This window comes from Oreochromis aureus, linkage group 13 (genome assembly GCF_013358895.1).
Source record: "Oreochromis aureus strain Israel breed Guangdong linkage group 13, ZZ_aureus, whole genome shotgun sequence".
In the NCBI taxonomy this organism is placed as follows: Eukaryota; Metazoa; Chordata; class Actinopteri; order Cichliformes; family Cichlidae; genus Oreochromis; species Oreochromis aureus.
Genome location: NC_052954.1, coordinates 23,811,676 through 23,826,882, shown reverse-complemented (window position 1 = coordinate 23,826,882; position 15,207 = coordinate 23,811,676). Strand labels below are relative to the sequence as shown.

General features: G+C 39.8%; 1 protein-coding gene across 1 annotated transcript in view; it reads left to right on the top strand.

Annotated features, from left to right (window-relative positions):
- The window catches only part of LOC116325745 (serine protease HTRA1A-like), a 28,047-nt gene extending 16,073 nt beyond the window's left edge, over positions 1-11,974 (top strand). The window contains exons 4-9 of the mRNA XM_031746742.2: positions 6,854-7,048; positions 7,137-7,169; positions 7,266-7,380; positions 9,303-9,366; positions 9,489-9,584; positions 11,291-11,974. Coding sequence (XP_031602602.1) covers positions 6,854-7,048; positions 7,137-7,169; positions 7,266-7,380; positions 9,303-9,366; positions 9,489-9,584; positions 11,291-11,459 — 672 coding nt within the window. The 3' untranslated portion in view covers positions 11,460-11,974. The remainder of the gene's footprint in view (positions 1-6,853; positions 7,049-7,136; positions 7,170-7,265; positions 7,381-9,302; positions 9,367-9,488; positions 9,585-11,290) is intronic.
- The last annotated feature ends 3,233 nt before the right edge of the window (positions 11,975-15,207 follow it).

Below are 15,207 nucleotides of genomic sequence, written 5' to 3'. Positions count from 1 at the left end.
TGGCGGGATATTCATTACCCCCTATCTGGATATCCTAGGCCTTGAAAAACAGGCCACTGCCTCCAGAGAAGTGAACAAAGTAGCTGAATCTGGTCATGACATTGTGTATTATTTGTAGGCAACAGAGCAAGCAGCCATCATTTTAGATATTGCAAACTGACCCCTGCATACTAAATTAAAATCTGCTTTTGCCCACTTACATCTGAAATTACTGAGAGGCTAAATGTAGAGCTATAAATGTGCCATCAATATCACTGTAAGTGTATATCCTAGAATAGGTGAAAAAACACTGTGTGAAGATAAGGTGACTCAAAAAGACTCAAAGTTAATGAATCATTAACTTTTTCTCAGCTTTACAAGTGCTGTATTGTGGTAAAACAGGTCTTTTATTCTCCATGTGTTCTCCTGCAACAATAGAACTGTTTTTACTGGCGATCAACATTTTTAACCAGTCTCTCTGGGAAATTTGCCTGGTGTTGGTTTGGACAGGGCTAATGCTGGATTTTGTGAATGTCCGTAAAGCAGCCTGCACTGATCTGTTTATTTTGTCTGTTTATATTAGTAACACTGGGTAAATATTTCTGCAGAAGATGCCCACATTTCATTTAAAATCCCTCAATTAACAGAGGTGATAGACAAAAGCAGTTATTCAAACCATTATGAAAGTGTATGTGTCCGCATTTGTCCACGTGGGTGTAAGACAGCTCACTGCGGGGACGTGGAGGTCATGCTCCTCTGCCAGTGGAAAGACACTGTGTGTCGCCCTTTGGAGACAGGCAAAAAGGAAATGAATCACTTCCTCCTCCCTTCCTGAGCCATCTATTCTCCTTCATCTCTCTCCCCTGTAACCAAAAGGGTTCCCAGGCTTAAAGATGCAGTAGTATGGGAAAAGAGCCAAGGAAAATGGACACATAGACACACAGTTTTACCAGGCTGGGTGTTGATACACATTGTCTTGGCCTACTTTTTTGATGTGTAATTGTTTTCTCGGCAACAGCCTTGCCCACGGGATAACCAGCATATTTGAGTCAGTGCTGATCATCAATAACCTTTATTGTTTCCCTAATGACACAAGGTATGATGCATCTTCAGCTATGTAAGTATGAGACAACTGCAAGCTATTTTAAAGGCAGCTGAGTGAACCCGTGTTTTAAGGTTAGTCCACTCAGATTTGTTTAAAAAAGTCACATTTGCTCCAGTGGCATATAAACAAGGACACAGGCTTTTGGCCCTGTTTAAAACCCTGCTCTGAAACCAAGCACACTCACTACTTATGTTTAAGTGTAATTAGAGTTTTTACATTCATAAATCAGCAGTGACACATCTTCCAGGAAACAATGAATTTACAGATTGCATTTTGAATCTTTTTTACAAGTTTTGTTAGTTTCATTTCCTCAGATATATCAGGCATTTACTAAGAAGCCAGAAATTGTAGGAAAATGCATAAATGTCTGTTCTCTCCACTAACACAGAGATGTTACATGTAATGTCAGACTGATTGTGCTGATTTGTGTTGTCACCTGACAAAGGCCCTCTCTGAACCAGAAAAAAACGTTTTAAATGTGCACTGTTAATGCTATAGGCTACAAAATTGAAACACCACTCATATTTATTCCATTATGGGGGGACAGATATCTCAAATCCAGTACAAAATTAGGCTAAGGCATCGTATATCTAGGTATAACTGGTTGGTTCTTAATCTGGATAGATGACACATTACCTTTAGCCAGTTTTTCCTGGCTTTTATTATCTGTTAACTCACTTATTGCAGCTGTCATACTCAACAATTTGGGTGCGTGCTTAAAGAAAGTATAACACACCAGAAGCATCTGGTTCCTGAACAGGGAGAATTGTGCTACTCCACCATATAAAGAAGGGTAAACGATAATAACCTCCTGAGATATACAGCATAATTCCTATAGGCGTATTAGTGTTATCGCTTTTTGTCAAAATGACCTCTACAATGGCAAAGAAGCTATTCATCTGAAATTAGATTGAGACTAGGAGAATGAGTAGTTTTAGCAAATGCCCCTAAATGACACATTTATGTTCTAGTGAAGTAGTTCTTTTAATAGGTCTAATAATTGGCATGAAAGGCAAACAGGAAGTAAAGTGACCTCTTTTTCAGTGAAACCATTTCCATGCACTGCTAGCACCTGCACGTTATCATCAAACGGGTGAGCCCAAAGTTGGAAACACTGATGTCAGTGGCTCTGGGAGGGGCCACCATGGTTAATTCGCCAATGACCTGCAGATTCTTTTTGCCATGATTTTTTTTCCTGTCTTTTTTACCCCAGCTTTTGATACATAATGCTACATAATGTTGCTTGTTGATCTAATCAAAATGTAGATTGCTTCTCCAAAGGCAAAACTGGCACGAGAGCCGTAACAGTAACAACACAGGCACGGTGTTGGGGGAAATGTGGAAAGGGTCAGGGACAATGTTAGGGGCAGATAGATGGTTATAAAAAAATGAAGCTTGAGGACTTGATCCATTTTTTATATCTCCTGTTATACTCAGGGTCAGATAGCACAAGTATGGCATATTCCAGCACATATTGGCCAAGAGGTTGGCTCAACCCCAAAGTAGCTACCAGCCTTAAAAGAACAGAAACATCTTGAGCACCATGTAAATACTTCAAGTAAAAGCGAAATAAACCATATTATGCTGTCAGATCTCTCCCCTGGAGCAAATGAACCCACTAGACCTCCTCTGCTCTCATCACTGTGATTTGCACAGTTCAAAGTGTTGTGGTGTCTAGCCAGAACTGAGATTTCCTTTAGTGCTCGTAAGCATTCATGCAAAGTTACAGAGTGAAACATGTCCAAATCTCGCAGACATATGTTTGCTCTTATTCTCAAGAACATATGGAACCTATAGTGGAGTGGTTTCCGTACTGGTGTCAGCAAGGATATGGTTTCACCCAGTGTGACGTGGACACCTACAAAGTGGGAAATGCCTATTTTATATGCTGATTGTGACTTTACATACTTCTACAAAATTTTCTCAAATTATAAACAGTGAGGTAATTACCTACTTACTTATTTTGTACTTGTGCTATCATTCATGTAAATGAGTCCATTGTGTGCCATGCAACCACTCACAAGCACACACACACACACAGTCAGCATAGCCTCTTTCAGACTCCTGAGCCTGATCTTCTGATTCCCTTATTTGATGTTGTGTACTGCATGAGCATGCTGAATCCTGCCACATTTTTAACTGCATCAGCACAACCTCGAGGGCAAGTTCAGCAGTAAAACCCTATACCTTAGTGTACTTATGAATTTTGTAAAGTAGAGCTTTTGTAAAATATGCCCCCCTTGCTTTGAAGACACCTGCATGAAGGAAACATTAGAGGCCATGTGACTTCATATGAGCTTTAATACAGTTCAGGTCGTGCACTGACCCAACCCAAGCTTCTGTTTCTGAATATGTGTATTTTGACGTGGTCTAGCTGTATATCTAAGCAGTGCCAGGTGTGTGGGATTTAATTTACAGACTTCAGCTTGTGAGGGTTCATGCTTAGGCGACCTCCTCCCTTTCTCTGAGTGATTATATGTGTGTCCACATGTGCCTTAGACACTATTAAGCCTCAGTCCATCTTAGTTTGCCTGGAGTTAAAGTTTGCACCTGGTTTAGTCATAAAACGGTAGTTAGTGTAATGGCTTTTAAATGAGGCTCCAAACGACCCAAGCTTTAACATCAAACATTGATAAATCCCTTTATAGCAACTCTACAGCTATTTTCAAGTCTTTCTGTGGGGTTGTCAACCAGCATATTCTTCTCACTGTCCTTTTGCCAAACTTCTCTGTGTGCAGGTGGTTGAACAAATACTCTGCTAGGCGACAACAGATTTTACGAAAGCTTTGAATTTTTCTCAGTAATGTGTCGCCTCTTTGGTTAACATAAACAAAGCTGTTTAAATCTCCTTTCCTCAGTCTGATGGCCCACTTCTCTCTATTATCTAAACACTCAAGAATGTGGAAAACACAGATTCTTTTGGGCAAGAAAAGAGAGGATAATCTATGGCATCATTGCCATCATATGAGGTAATGAAATGGTCTCAAGCCTAACAAAACAAGAGCCTTGTATTTAAGAAGAAAAAAAATCTATCCTCATAGACCTCATCAGATCAGAGTTTTTTCTTTTTGTTCTATAAATGTTTCCGTGGCTGTCGTTGTTTTTTCAAACTGATGCTTTTTTTACATTTTAGGCCAAAAATATTTTGGGGGTAATAAGCTGACGTAACTTTGATTCACTCGTTCGTCTCACATTCTCAGACTCTCTTCCTGTGGTTTGTGGTGTTTGTTGTTCCCTTCTTTCACCTTGCCTCTTTCCTTTAAGTGCGGCTATAGTGTCTTTGGGTAAAGTACCAGTGCATCTGAAATAGCACGGTGAGTCACTTGGGTGGTCAGACGAGGCGGACTCACATGGCGAGATGATTTTCCACAAGTGATTCCAGATTGCTGACTAGTAACAATTAGTAAGTGATATGTAAGCTAGGGGTCTCTTGAAACTTTGGGGAGTCCACTCGCTCTGTGTTTGCTCTGCCTTCTCACCTAGGTGCTGTTTGCATGTCAGCCAACTTCTGCATTTTGCCCTGCATGTGCATGTTTTTTGTGAATGCAGTGTGATTTTTGCATGAGTGTGTGTGGGACCCAGGGTTAGGTAGAAACTTTTAAGCAGCAAACTGCTTGCATTTAATAAAGTCAGATCAGGTGGTAAGGTAGCAACAGTCACCATGACACAACCAGTATCACTAACTGTTATCATAATCATGGTGACAGGCAGTGGGTAAATGCCTTGGCAGGGACTTGAATCCACCTGATGTCCTCTCTCTCTCAGCAGCGTGTGTGTTTCTTTTTCTTCCTGTCTCCATCTGGTTATACTCTTATCTCACATGGAGTGTGACGGGAGGGGGGAGCTGGAGTGGTTAAACAGACTGCTACTCCTGTGTCAGGTGTCTTTCTGTATGTGCCTGTGCATGCCAAATGCTTGTTTGCTGGATTGTGCGTACACTTATGTAGCTTGTGTGTATGTGCCATTTTTTTTGTAACAAACCCTACAATGTTGAAACAAACCCACACTAATTGGGAACTAATCCTGCGACATTTGTAGTAGTTGTGTTAGCATTTCTGTATCTGTGTCTCTGTCAGCATATGAGGTAAGATTGAAAGGTTCTCATCCTCACTATCTTTGTCATGTTCTAATAATAACTTCACCATGAGCACTGAGATCATTTACAGAAAGCTTTAACATGGTATCTCTGAAAAGATTTGTCTCTGACATTTTCCCCGCAGCTCAGTTTTCTAAATACATTTCAGTTTGCTTATGAGTCACATGTCTTTATTTAATCTACATTTGCAGACACGCATAGATGCAGAGAAAGTGTTTGCATGCATTGGCAGTTAGGTATCCCCGATATAGTGCTAGGAATAATATAATTTTGCAGATTGCTTCCTACATGATCCCTTTGTCTGTGTACACTAACATGTGCTACTGTCCCTGTGAACATTCACCCTCCTACGCCACCTATTTATACCCCTGAGTAAACAAAATGGATACACAAGAGGAACTCTTGGGATAGGTACTCATTTCCCCTCTAAGAAAGTTGCCTGCCTGCAGGTTATTGGGTACAACTGTATACAGACCCATGTGGATGTGGCATTACATATGCTTTGACTGTGGACTACCCAGCAGAGATGATTTCATATAAAGAAGGAAATTGTCACTGTGGATGGATAAATATATTCTTTTGGTGTCTGAGGCAAGCACTCAGTAGCCTGGTTTCTACCACCCAGTGCAACAGGCCCAACCATACCTTAAGGTACTCATTATTGACTGTATATCTCTCCATTTTCCAGCATCTGTGGTCTGTTGGCACACATTTGCCATTAGGAATCATTTCTCAGCCGAGCTGCACTTTCAAATAAGCCTTTCATCGTGATTATTAGTATTTTAGGTTGTTTGGCATAAATTTCCCTTCCCCCTGTGGTTTTAAAGGGGTAATTGTTTTTGTGTGGGAGCAGGACCATGCTGCATTGAGTGGGTTATGTTTAGAAGACTTGCAGTTTAGCTGTAAATCTTTTTCTGCTGTCCACTCATAAAACACATGATCACGAGAAATGCTCAGCAGAGCGACCGCAAATGAAGCAACACTGAACTCGTGATTTTCTTTCAGAGTCACTTATTTCCATATTACTCAACTTTACTTGGAGGATGTCGAGGGAGCAAAGAAAATATAGTTTTGGTTTAAAGTGAATGCATTAAGTTAATATAAGAATAGCTGAAGAAGTTTAACTGCATCACTTGATTTGTTTTCTGTTATTCTGTGCATAACTTGTAACTGAAAAGATGCAAAGATAAAAATAGCAGATGACAGAGCAGCTTAGGCTAAATGTAGATGCTAGTTTCACAAATGATTCCCTATTCCTTTTATGGAGTCTTTCAAATGGCTAGAAAAATATCTGTGTGTGTGTGTGTGTGTGTGTGTTGGGGGGGGGCGTTCAAGACTACAACTCTACAGTAAGCTTATTGCGCTGAGAGACTGGCATGTTTATATTTGCTGCGAAAATGCTAAAATGCTAATAAGCATATTAGCACAAAACACAAAAGGTGATGGAAGTGTTATTAGTTTTTGCAGCATATTTGGTCATGAAGTCAGGTAATCACTAAAAGGAATGCAAATTATTCTGAGATATGAGTGGACTAGTTTGCAGACCATAGTGTTGAGCTGACATTGCTCCTCTAAACCCTATCCTATCAATGCTAAAAAAAAATATGCTTTCTTTACCTGCAAGCCTTGGATTCCAAATATAAACATACTGACCCTCCGTGTCCCACTTGCAGACCAAGCTTCCTGTACTTCTGCTGGGCCGTTCATCAGATTTGAGACCAGGAGAGTTTGTGGTTGCTATTGGCAGCCCATTTTCCCTCCAGAATACTGTTACTACAGGAATTGTCAGCACTACTCAGCGAGGGGGCAGAGAGCTGGGCCTTCGCAACTCTGACATGGACTACATTCAAACTGATGCCATCATCAACGTAAATAAATAAAGCTGAATTATCATTTCTCACTGAATTTCTTTTCTCTGATTACTACATGTAAGTTATTTACTTTTTTGGTTCACAGTATGGCAACTCTGGAGGGCCTCTGGTCAATCTGGTAAGCCAGAATTATATATTTGTTTTTATGCTTCTACAATGTTTAAATAATATAAGTCACCATTTACAGTCACTGAGTTGAGGTTTACTGGCATAGGATGGTGAAGTGATTGGGATCAACACGCTGAAGGTGACAGCGGGCATCTCCTTCGCCATACCCTCGGACAAGATTCGACAGTTCCTGGCCGAGTCATACGACAGGCAGTCCAGAGGTATGAGCTCTCACTGACACGTTATTACTGTTTTCATTTTACTGGCTCTCTTCAATCACTCTTAGTATAGAAGCCAAGAGAGTTGGACCGAGATCTCAGTTAAATGAGCTATAATTCAGCTCACTAGTTCAGCAGGTTTTATGTTTTCATCTTTGTGTGATCTCTTGCGATATGTTCACTATATTTAGAGCTTTGTGAATCCATGCCCAGCATTACCTAATAGAATTTTGACATTGCAATAAACTAAAAAGAAAAATCTGTGCCAGTGCATATAGGTTTGTTTGTTTTTATTTTCTGCTTTTTACCCTTTACATTGTGTAGTGTTTCATAAGAAATGAAATTCAGAAATTTACCTATATAAAGCAGACTTCACCTGATCCATGCAAATCAAAAAGGAAAATGCAAGTTGGTGTTTTCAAAAGCTTTTATAGACCAGCACTATAATTCATATATAGTAAGTATATTTGATAATACAGCTATTCCTCTGACAGCAGTTGCCTGTCTGCACAAGTGTCCTGATATGCTGTTGAGAAATTGTTCTCCTTTCCCGGATGTGTGCAGCCTGCAGCTGTGCAGTGGACATGAAGACCCAGCCTGTCTCAGACATGTTTAGTAGGAGACATATCAGGACTAAATGCTTGCCAATAAAGTGCATGAATATACTCCTGATCCAGAAAGTCCTGCACTACTCTGTCAGTGTGAGACATTGTTCTACTATTGTTCTACTAGCAGGGTGGACAGCTCATCTCAGCATCTCCATCCAGATTTCCAGAAAGACCAATCAGATCACAGTTGATGCTCTTATGGAGATGCAAGGCTGCAGCAATAACTCAGACATGCATGCCAGCATCCACCATGCCAGCATCCCAGCCTTGGTCACAGGTGCAGCATGGTGCCACTGGTGACAATATTGAGCATATGCTGTTCTGAGGCCACTGGCTTGAGAATGCAATACACTGAACCAATTCTGAGGTGGACATGTGAGTTCATGTAATTGTTTAATAAACAAATTACTAATCCCTCCCCTAAGTAAAACCAGTGAACCAGAACAGAAAGCTACTCACAGATGATCTTTGGGTTTTCTAAATGATGTACTGAGAAATGGATCTCAAACAAAGATTCAAAACATATTTCAGAGCATAAAACCTGCATTTCGTTTTTTTCTTTATACCCTTTGAGATTGTTCACAGATTCGACTCTGTTTGGATCACTCTTTAGGAATCCTGTTCTGACTCTTGTAATGTATGCTGGCTGTCCCTCACTTTGTCAAAACAGTGAACCTTCTAGTTGAAAGGGACAAAGACACTGGGAGCCAAATATGGCTCAAGTAGGGCTGGTGAAAGGTGAAGATGGTCTCAGTCCTTCTCAAAACCTGCTGTCTTTTCAATAAAGTGCATATGCTACAGTTTTGGGAAAGTCCCTGCCACTTTGTTTCCCCTCTGAGGCCCCAGGATGTTGCAGTATAACTCCAACTTGACAGTCTTAGCCTCGAGGTCGAGCTGAATTCACAGTGCACATCCCATTGAATGCTTGAAAAAATGATGAGGATTCCCCTGGTCACATTCCTTACCCTAAAGCACTGCCTTTGGGCAATGAAACTGCAGACTCCAACACAGAAAAGTGCTGTTTGGTCTCTGGTTTGTAGCTAGAGACCCAGCTCCCATCACCAGTGATGATCCTCGACATGTTTGATCACCATGGTGAAATCACAGGTGTGCACGTACAAATGGTTATAACGGAACTTTTAGAAGCATTCAGAAAAGCTGTGTGTGTGTGTGTGTGTGTGTGTGTGTGTGTGTGTGTGTGTGTGTGTGTGTGTGTGTGTGTGTGTGTGTGTGTGTGTGTGTGCGTTGGGGAGGGAGGGTGTTCCAATATGGTTCCTCAATATGAGGTTAGAAGATAACTGAATATTCTATGTCCAGCCTTAGGGAGAACAGAAGCAAAGAAGAAGTATATTGGAGTGAGGATGATGACTCTCACTCCAGGGTAAGTTGTACACTTTTATGTACATAGTCATTGTGTTCAATCCCCAGAATGCAATATACTCAGGTCACAGGGAATTGCAGAATTTTGTGTATAACTCTCTCTCCTTCTTTTCCTACCATTAGGCTAGCCAAAGAGCTGAAGACTCGACTCCGCGACTTCCCTGACATCACCTCAGGAGCTTATGTTATGGAGGTCATTGCAAAGACACCAGCTGCAATGTAAGCAATATATTATAAGGTTCCAAAGACACTGGCTCTGTAGAAGCTAACTTGATTTTAACTTTATGCATCTCAGTGAAGTGCAAATGGAGGTTCTCTCTGACTCTAGCTATGGGATATTGTCTTTGGCTCGTAGTACAATACATCTGCACTAAATTCACACAAGACTCTCATCACTCTCCACACAGCCCCTGCTCGCCTCTCGAAATGCAAATAGATAGTATATTTCATTTCCTTTCTTAATTTTCTTTTCCTAGTTTAACCATCAAGAGTGTGCACACATGCCCAGAGCTTCCTACATAGCTGTCCTACTAGGATGTGAATTCATGGCTCACTCTAGCATGCCTAGAGTGCCTGGCCCTCTAAAATATCCCCCTCCTCCCACAATCGCGGCCCACTCCAATCAGCCACCACCACAACTCCAGCAGAGTAGGGCGCGGGAGACGCTGAGGTCAGCTATTTCCTTCAAACCTCATGCAGGGAGGTTAGTAGCTGAACTGTGGTTTTCCTGCGCCTGCTCACCCATCCCACTATATAGTGGTCTGTCCTACAAGGTTTCATCAGTGTTTACTCATTGCTTAAATAACCCACCCTTTTGCATTATAACATTTCTGTGGTTCCTTTTATATTCTCTGTTTTGTTTTTTCTAGGCTCTGCTTTTTTTTACTTTTGATCTCACTCTGTGTTATATTGGTTTATGGACTTTGGAAATCTTGATCCTTCTGTAGGGAAGGGATTGTTTCTGTGGCGACCAAGTGCACTGAAATCCCAGTTTCAGCTGCGTTAATTGATGCTGTTGCAAGTGAAGGTGTGGTGGTCTGTGTTTACATGTGGCTATGATTAAGTGGTTGTTTTAAGAGTCTGCTTTTGATATCACTACTGGTTACTGCCTTAGTCTGTGCGTGATCCCCGTTTTACTAGTTTGTTTTTTACATTGGAAGTGTGCTGTTAGTCATCGTGTTTTTATTTTTGTTATTCTCAAACCTGGCTGTGCTGTCAGTCGATCACTATTGCTCTGTCATTAAAATTCTTAAACAGATGTTGATTTAGAGGCTCACAGACCTGTAAACAACCCTACCAATAGTTGATTATGGCTATATAAAATGAAGAGTATTACACCTCTATATTTTCTTTCCACTGAAATCTAAAGAGGGAATTACAGTTAAATTATGTAAGAACATGTATAAATTGTCATAAAACTAAGCCACTAATCTGTTAAGGCATCTACACCCATGAACATTTATTTCATTTGAACATACAGATTACTTTAATAACTTAATTCATTTAAAAACATCACAGATTTTCTTAAAATGTAACACAATGGAGGATGACCAAATATAAACTTCGGTTCATATTCATGGAAATAAAGAATAACAATCAGTTCAGTGATTGGTACGGGTTTAATTAACAATAGGATAAAACCAGTGGACTGACATTTATTTCCTACGTTCCTATGATTTTGCAGTATTTTGTGCTCTGTTAGTCAACATATAAAAAAATAGTGTATACAGTGATAGAAGGTGACATGGAACAGCTGGACTTGATAAACATCTGTACACCTCCTCAGAGGCTAAAACTGTGCCTTGATGTCATAAAACTCAACTAGAATAGCCAGGCTCAGAAAACAAAGATTACTTTTCATCCTATTCGCACATGTTTTTCCATTTATGAACTCCTCAATCATCCTTTCTTCTTCTGTCCTCCAGCGCTGGACTCAAAGAGCATGATGTCATCATCTCGATCAACGGCGACAGGATTTCAACAGCAACCGATGTCAGCGCCGCCATCAAGAGAGATGACACCTTAAAAGTGGTTGTGCGCCGTGGCAATGAAGATGCCATCCTCACTGTTGTTCCCATTGAAATTGACCCTTGACCCTCCAGAAATCACACCACAGTTGCTGGAGCTAGCTTTTACTTATCACCAGTGGACCTTATATCAGAGGGGGTTTTTACTGACACGCCCTCTCCCCGTGGCCGAAGGCCGGTGGTGCCTCACATCCAGGAAAATTCTGGCATTGCCTTGAAAGGAATGACTGTACGGATGCTCTAAAAGCAGCGCTGTACTTTGTTTTCCCTGTGTGTTCTCATGTTTAGTCTTTAATGCTTTGATCAAAGCTACTACTGTGTGTCCTCAAACATTAAAAAATAGTCATTGGCATAGTGTTTTTACCTGCTTCCTTGTTTTGTTGTTGTTGTTGTTTTTTTTTTTAATGGACTGTTGCTCAGTCAGGCCAACTGCAATTTTAAGCAATTTTAATCGACTTGCTGAGCAAATCATATTTGTAAAATTGTTGTTTTCTAAACTCCCTTTTTTAAAGTACTGTAGAAATACTTTGTTGTTTATGTGATGTATACTGGAGAAGAAAATAAAGGGTTTTTTTACCTCCATTTGTTTTGGCACTGTGCATACTGCCTTTTAAAAAATGCTCTTTCCAGCTCTCTTTCATTCAGTTTAATACATACGTAAATAAACACACACATTTGGAGAAGAGCTGCACCCAGGATGATACTACAGTATTTTCTTTGTCTCTGTGTGTGTGTGTGTGTGTGTGCAGAGATGATTTAACCTTCTCTCATGCATATGCACACAGAAAGAGGGACATAGAGCCTGTTGAGATCTGGTTTAAATTTGCTTTTATTGCCTTCATATGGGCTTGATAGTGGTCTGGTGTGATTGTTGGGCCAGGGTCTCCACAGGCTGACCTCAGAGACAGGAGTGCGAGCCAAACTGAGATCCGACCCATGATGCAGTGGTCACAGATGTGGGGCTCGCATAAATACATTTAATGTTTTGGTAGAGATTTTTGTTTACCACATAAATGTTGGAGGAAGATAATGAAGTAAACCTCATGAGACCTACAACTGCAGCTTCAAGCTATACAAAACAAAGTCTTTGACCAAAAAGTCAAACGCACCGTCTATTATGCTGTATGTATTAGAAGATAAAATTGCACTTCAACAGCTTTACAAGTAAGTCTAAATGACAGTGGAACATATTTTGTCATTCAGTGGTCGGCTTCCTAGTTTTTACTTTTAAATTGCAGACCATGTGTCCAATAGCTAGTGGAGCTTTATCTCTTCAATTGCCCAATTTTCCATTTACACAAAGCACATGGAAGCTATATTACAAAGTCATCCTTTCCCTATAATGTCAAGGAGCCCAAAGGTGTATAACGCAATTAAACATTATTTAAATGACATAATGGACATTTTAATAAATTTGATAATGACATATACTACATATATAAGCACTAAGCAGTGTTGCTGCCATCTCATGGATTCGTCTAAGTGTTGCAGTTTGTCGTTCTAGTTTAAAAATCCAGCTTTGCTGTGAACATTTTGGACAGATATTACACTCAGCATTGAAATTCAATGTCTGCATTTCACTTGGCGATGCCACAGGTTTGTGACTCACTTGCTCCAAGACTGCAAAACATCCAGAGGTTACAGAATACATACGGTGCATTTGACTGAGCTGTAAAGTTTGCTCGTTAATGAAGTCATGACTGCCAGAGTGCCAAGACCTGAGCTCAGAACTATCAGTCAAACAGGGCATGGTTGTATTACCTCACCACCTCTGGGCTTTTGATGTGGACTGACTGTCTCTTTTCTGGCCCAAATACATACAAATGTTTGTATGCTTAACTGTGATTAAGTTTCATTTATCAGCCTCTTAATGATCAACCATGTTATGTTTGTCCAAATGTTGCAAAAATAATCACAGAAACAAAGTGACTAAACATTTGGCTAATTGTGGTCTATGACTCCTCTCATAAACTAAAAAAATATGTCAGTGTATTATGTTGACACTTTACTGTTTATTTCAGGAGATTAACTAGTGTGACAGCTGTTTCCCAATCACAATATTATATTAACACTATTTGTGTTATTTACTTTTTTCATTAGGTGAAATGGATGGGATCCATCTGAAATTTAAACATTTCGGGCGGATCCTGTGGGAAATTAGTGTCTTGCTGTTTCTGAACTGAGGCCAGTCATTTCCACAAAAGATTTTCATGCTTTTAAGGAGATATTGTGAGGTTTGTTCTGGATGAGTAATGCTCATTCCAGTGTTGATACAGTTGGGACCACTTGGCCCTGAAGACCCAGGCTGTTTGGAACGAACTATGTATTCATTTGACACCATCTGTGCCCCAGGCTAGTGCCAGCGTGGGTGATCTATACATGATTTTTGTTTACAGTATGTTGGATGTGTTTAAAAATTCAGTCCACTGAGTATAGAACAATCACATTTGGCAGCATACAACAACATTTATATTGATCGTGTAAGATCTTATGTTATGCTAAGAAAACAACCAGAAGAGTTTAAGTAACATAACTTTACAATCTACCATGTGTCTCATATGGAAATCAAGATAGAAATACTGTGCAAATCAGAATTCTGCTTGTTTGCATGTATTACCTTAAGTATCCTAATTTGAAGCAATTACACAAGATTGTTTTTCCTGGATTAAAGCATTGGCTCATTCAAATATATTTTTAAAACGGTCTCAATTAAGTCTTAGTGTGTGTAGCCATCATGTGCCTTTTTGTTTGAGACATAATTGCAAGTGGCCCCATTAAAACACATCCTCAACACACTTAAAAAAACTTAAAAAGGCTCAGCAGTACTGTGCAAAAAGTCTTGAGCTACTACTCATTTCTTTATGAGTTCTTCAGGCTATTTGAAGGTCTTTCAAACATAAAAAGGGGAGGGATCAGCCAGTGTTTCTCTTTATATATTAGACAATTTTGCCAAGACATAATTTTAAACTGTAACTTTAGGCATTTTGTTATGAGCAACAGGTCACAAAAACATCTTTTGTTCACAATTTCTTTTTATAGAACTTTTAAAAAATGTGAAAGATAACACAGTTTGACAGACATAAAACAGTATTTTTGAACCAAAACGTTCATTTTCAAAGAGCTATTTGCTGAAAACTTGGCATATCTCAACATAATGTCAAGGGTGTCCTAAAAAATTGAGAAAGCTGGAGAAGTGGAGGACAAAAGAAATGGCTGGCCTAAAAAACTGCCTACATTAAATGAACAGTATCTGAAAGTCATGTCCTTAAGAAATAGGAAAAAAATATATGCAAGGACCCGACACAGCAAGCTGGCGGTGTTGATGATCTTGTCAAAATGTATCACATTATGAATGCAGACCTGCCATGCAATACTACCTGAAAAGCATCTGTTTAATGAAAAATAACAGTTTAATTTTGCAGCATAAAAACAATCCAAACTCACTGCTAATGTAGTAAAAACATACTTGCATCGAAAAACACACAAATATAAAGTGAGAGGTGGAATTTGACGACATTTGTACAGTATTGCATGTGTAAAGGGTTTCATTCGAAGAAGATTAGATTCGGAGATTAAACCCTTTTAAGCTGTTCACAGTATGTTGTATAAATTGAGTGGACCGATGCAAATATTGTTTATTTAATTATTGCATCTGTTCTTTCCCATAGAAGGTGTATGGATAGACCTAATGCCTATCACAGACGTTAATTTAGCTTCTCTTTGGCACGTCTTCAAGTTCAACCCAACTAATGTGGTCCTCTTGCGCCCCCTATTGTTTGTTTTGGTTTCATTTTTAGACCAATCAGAGTCGCGTT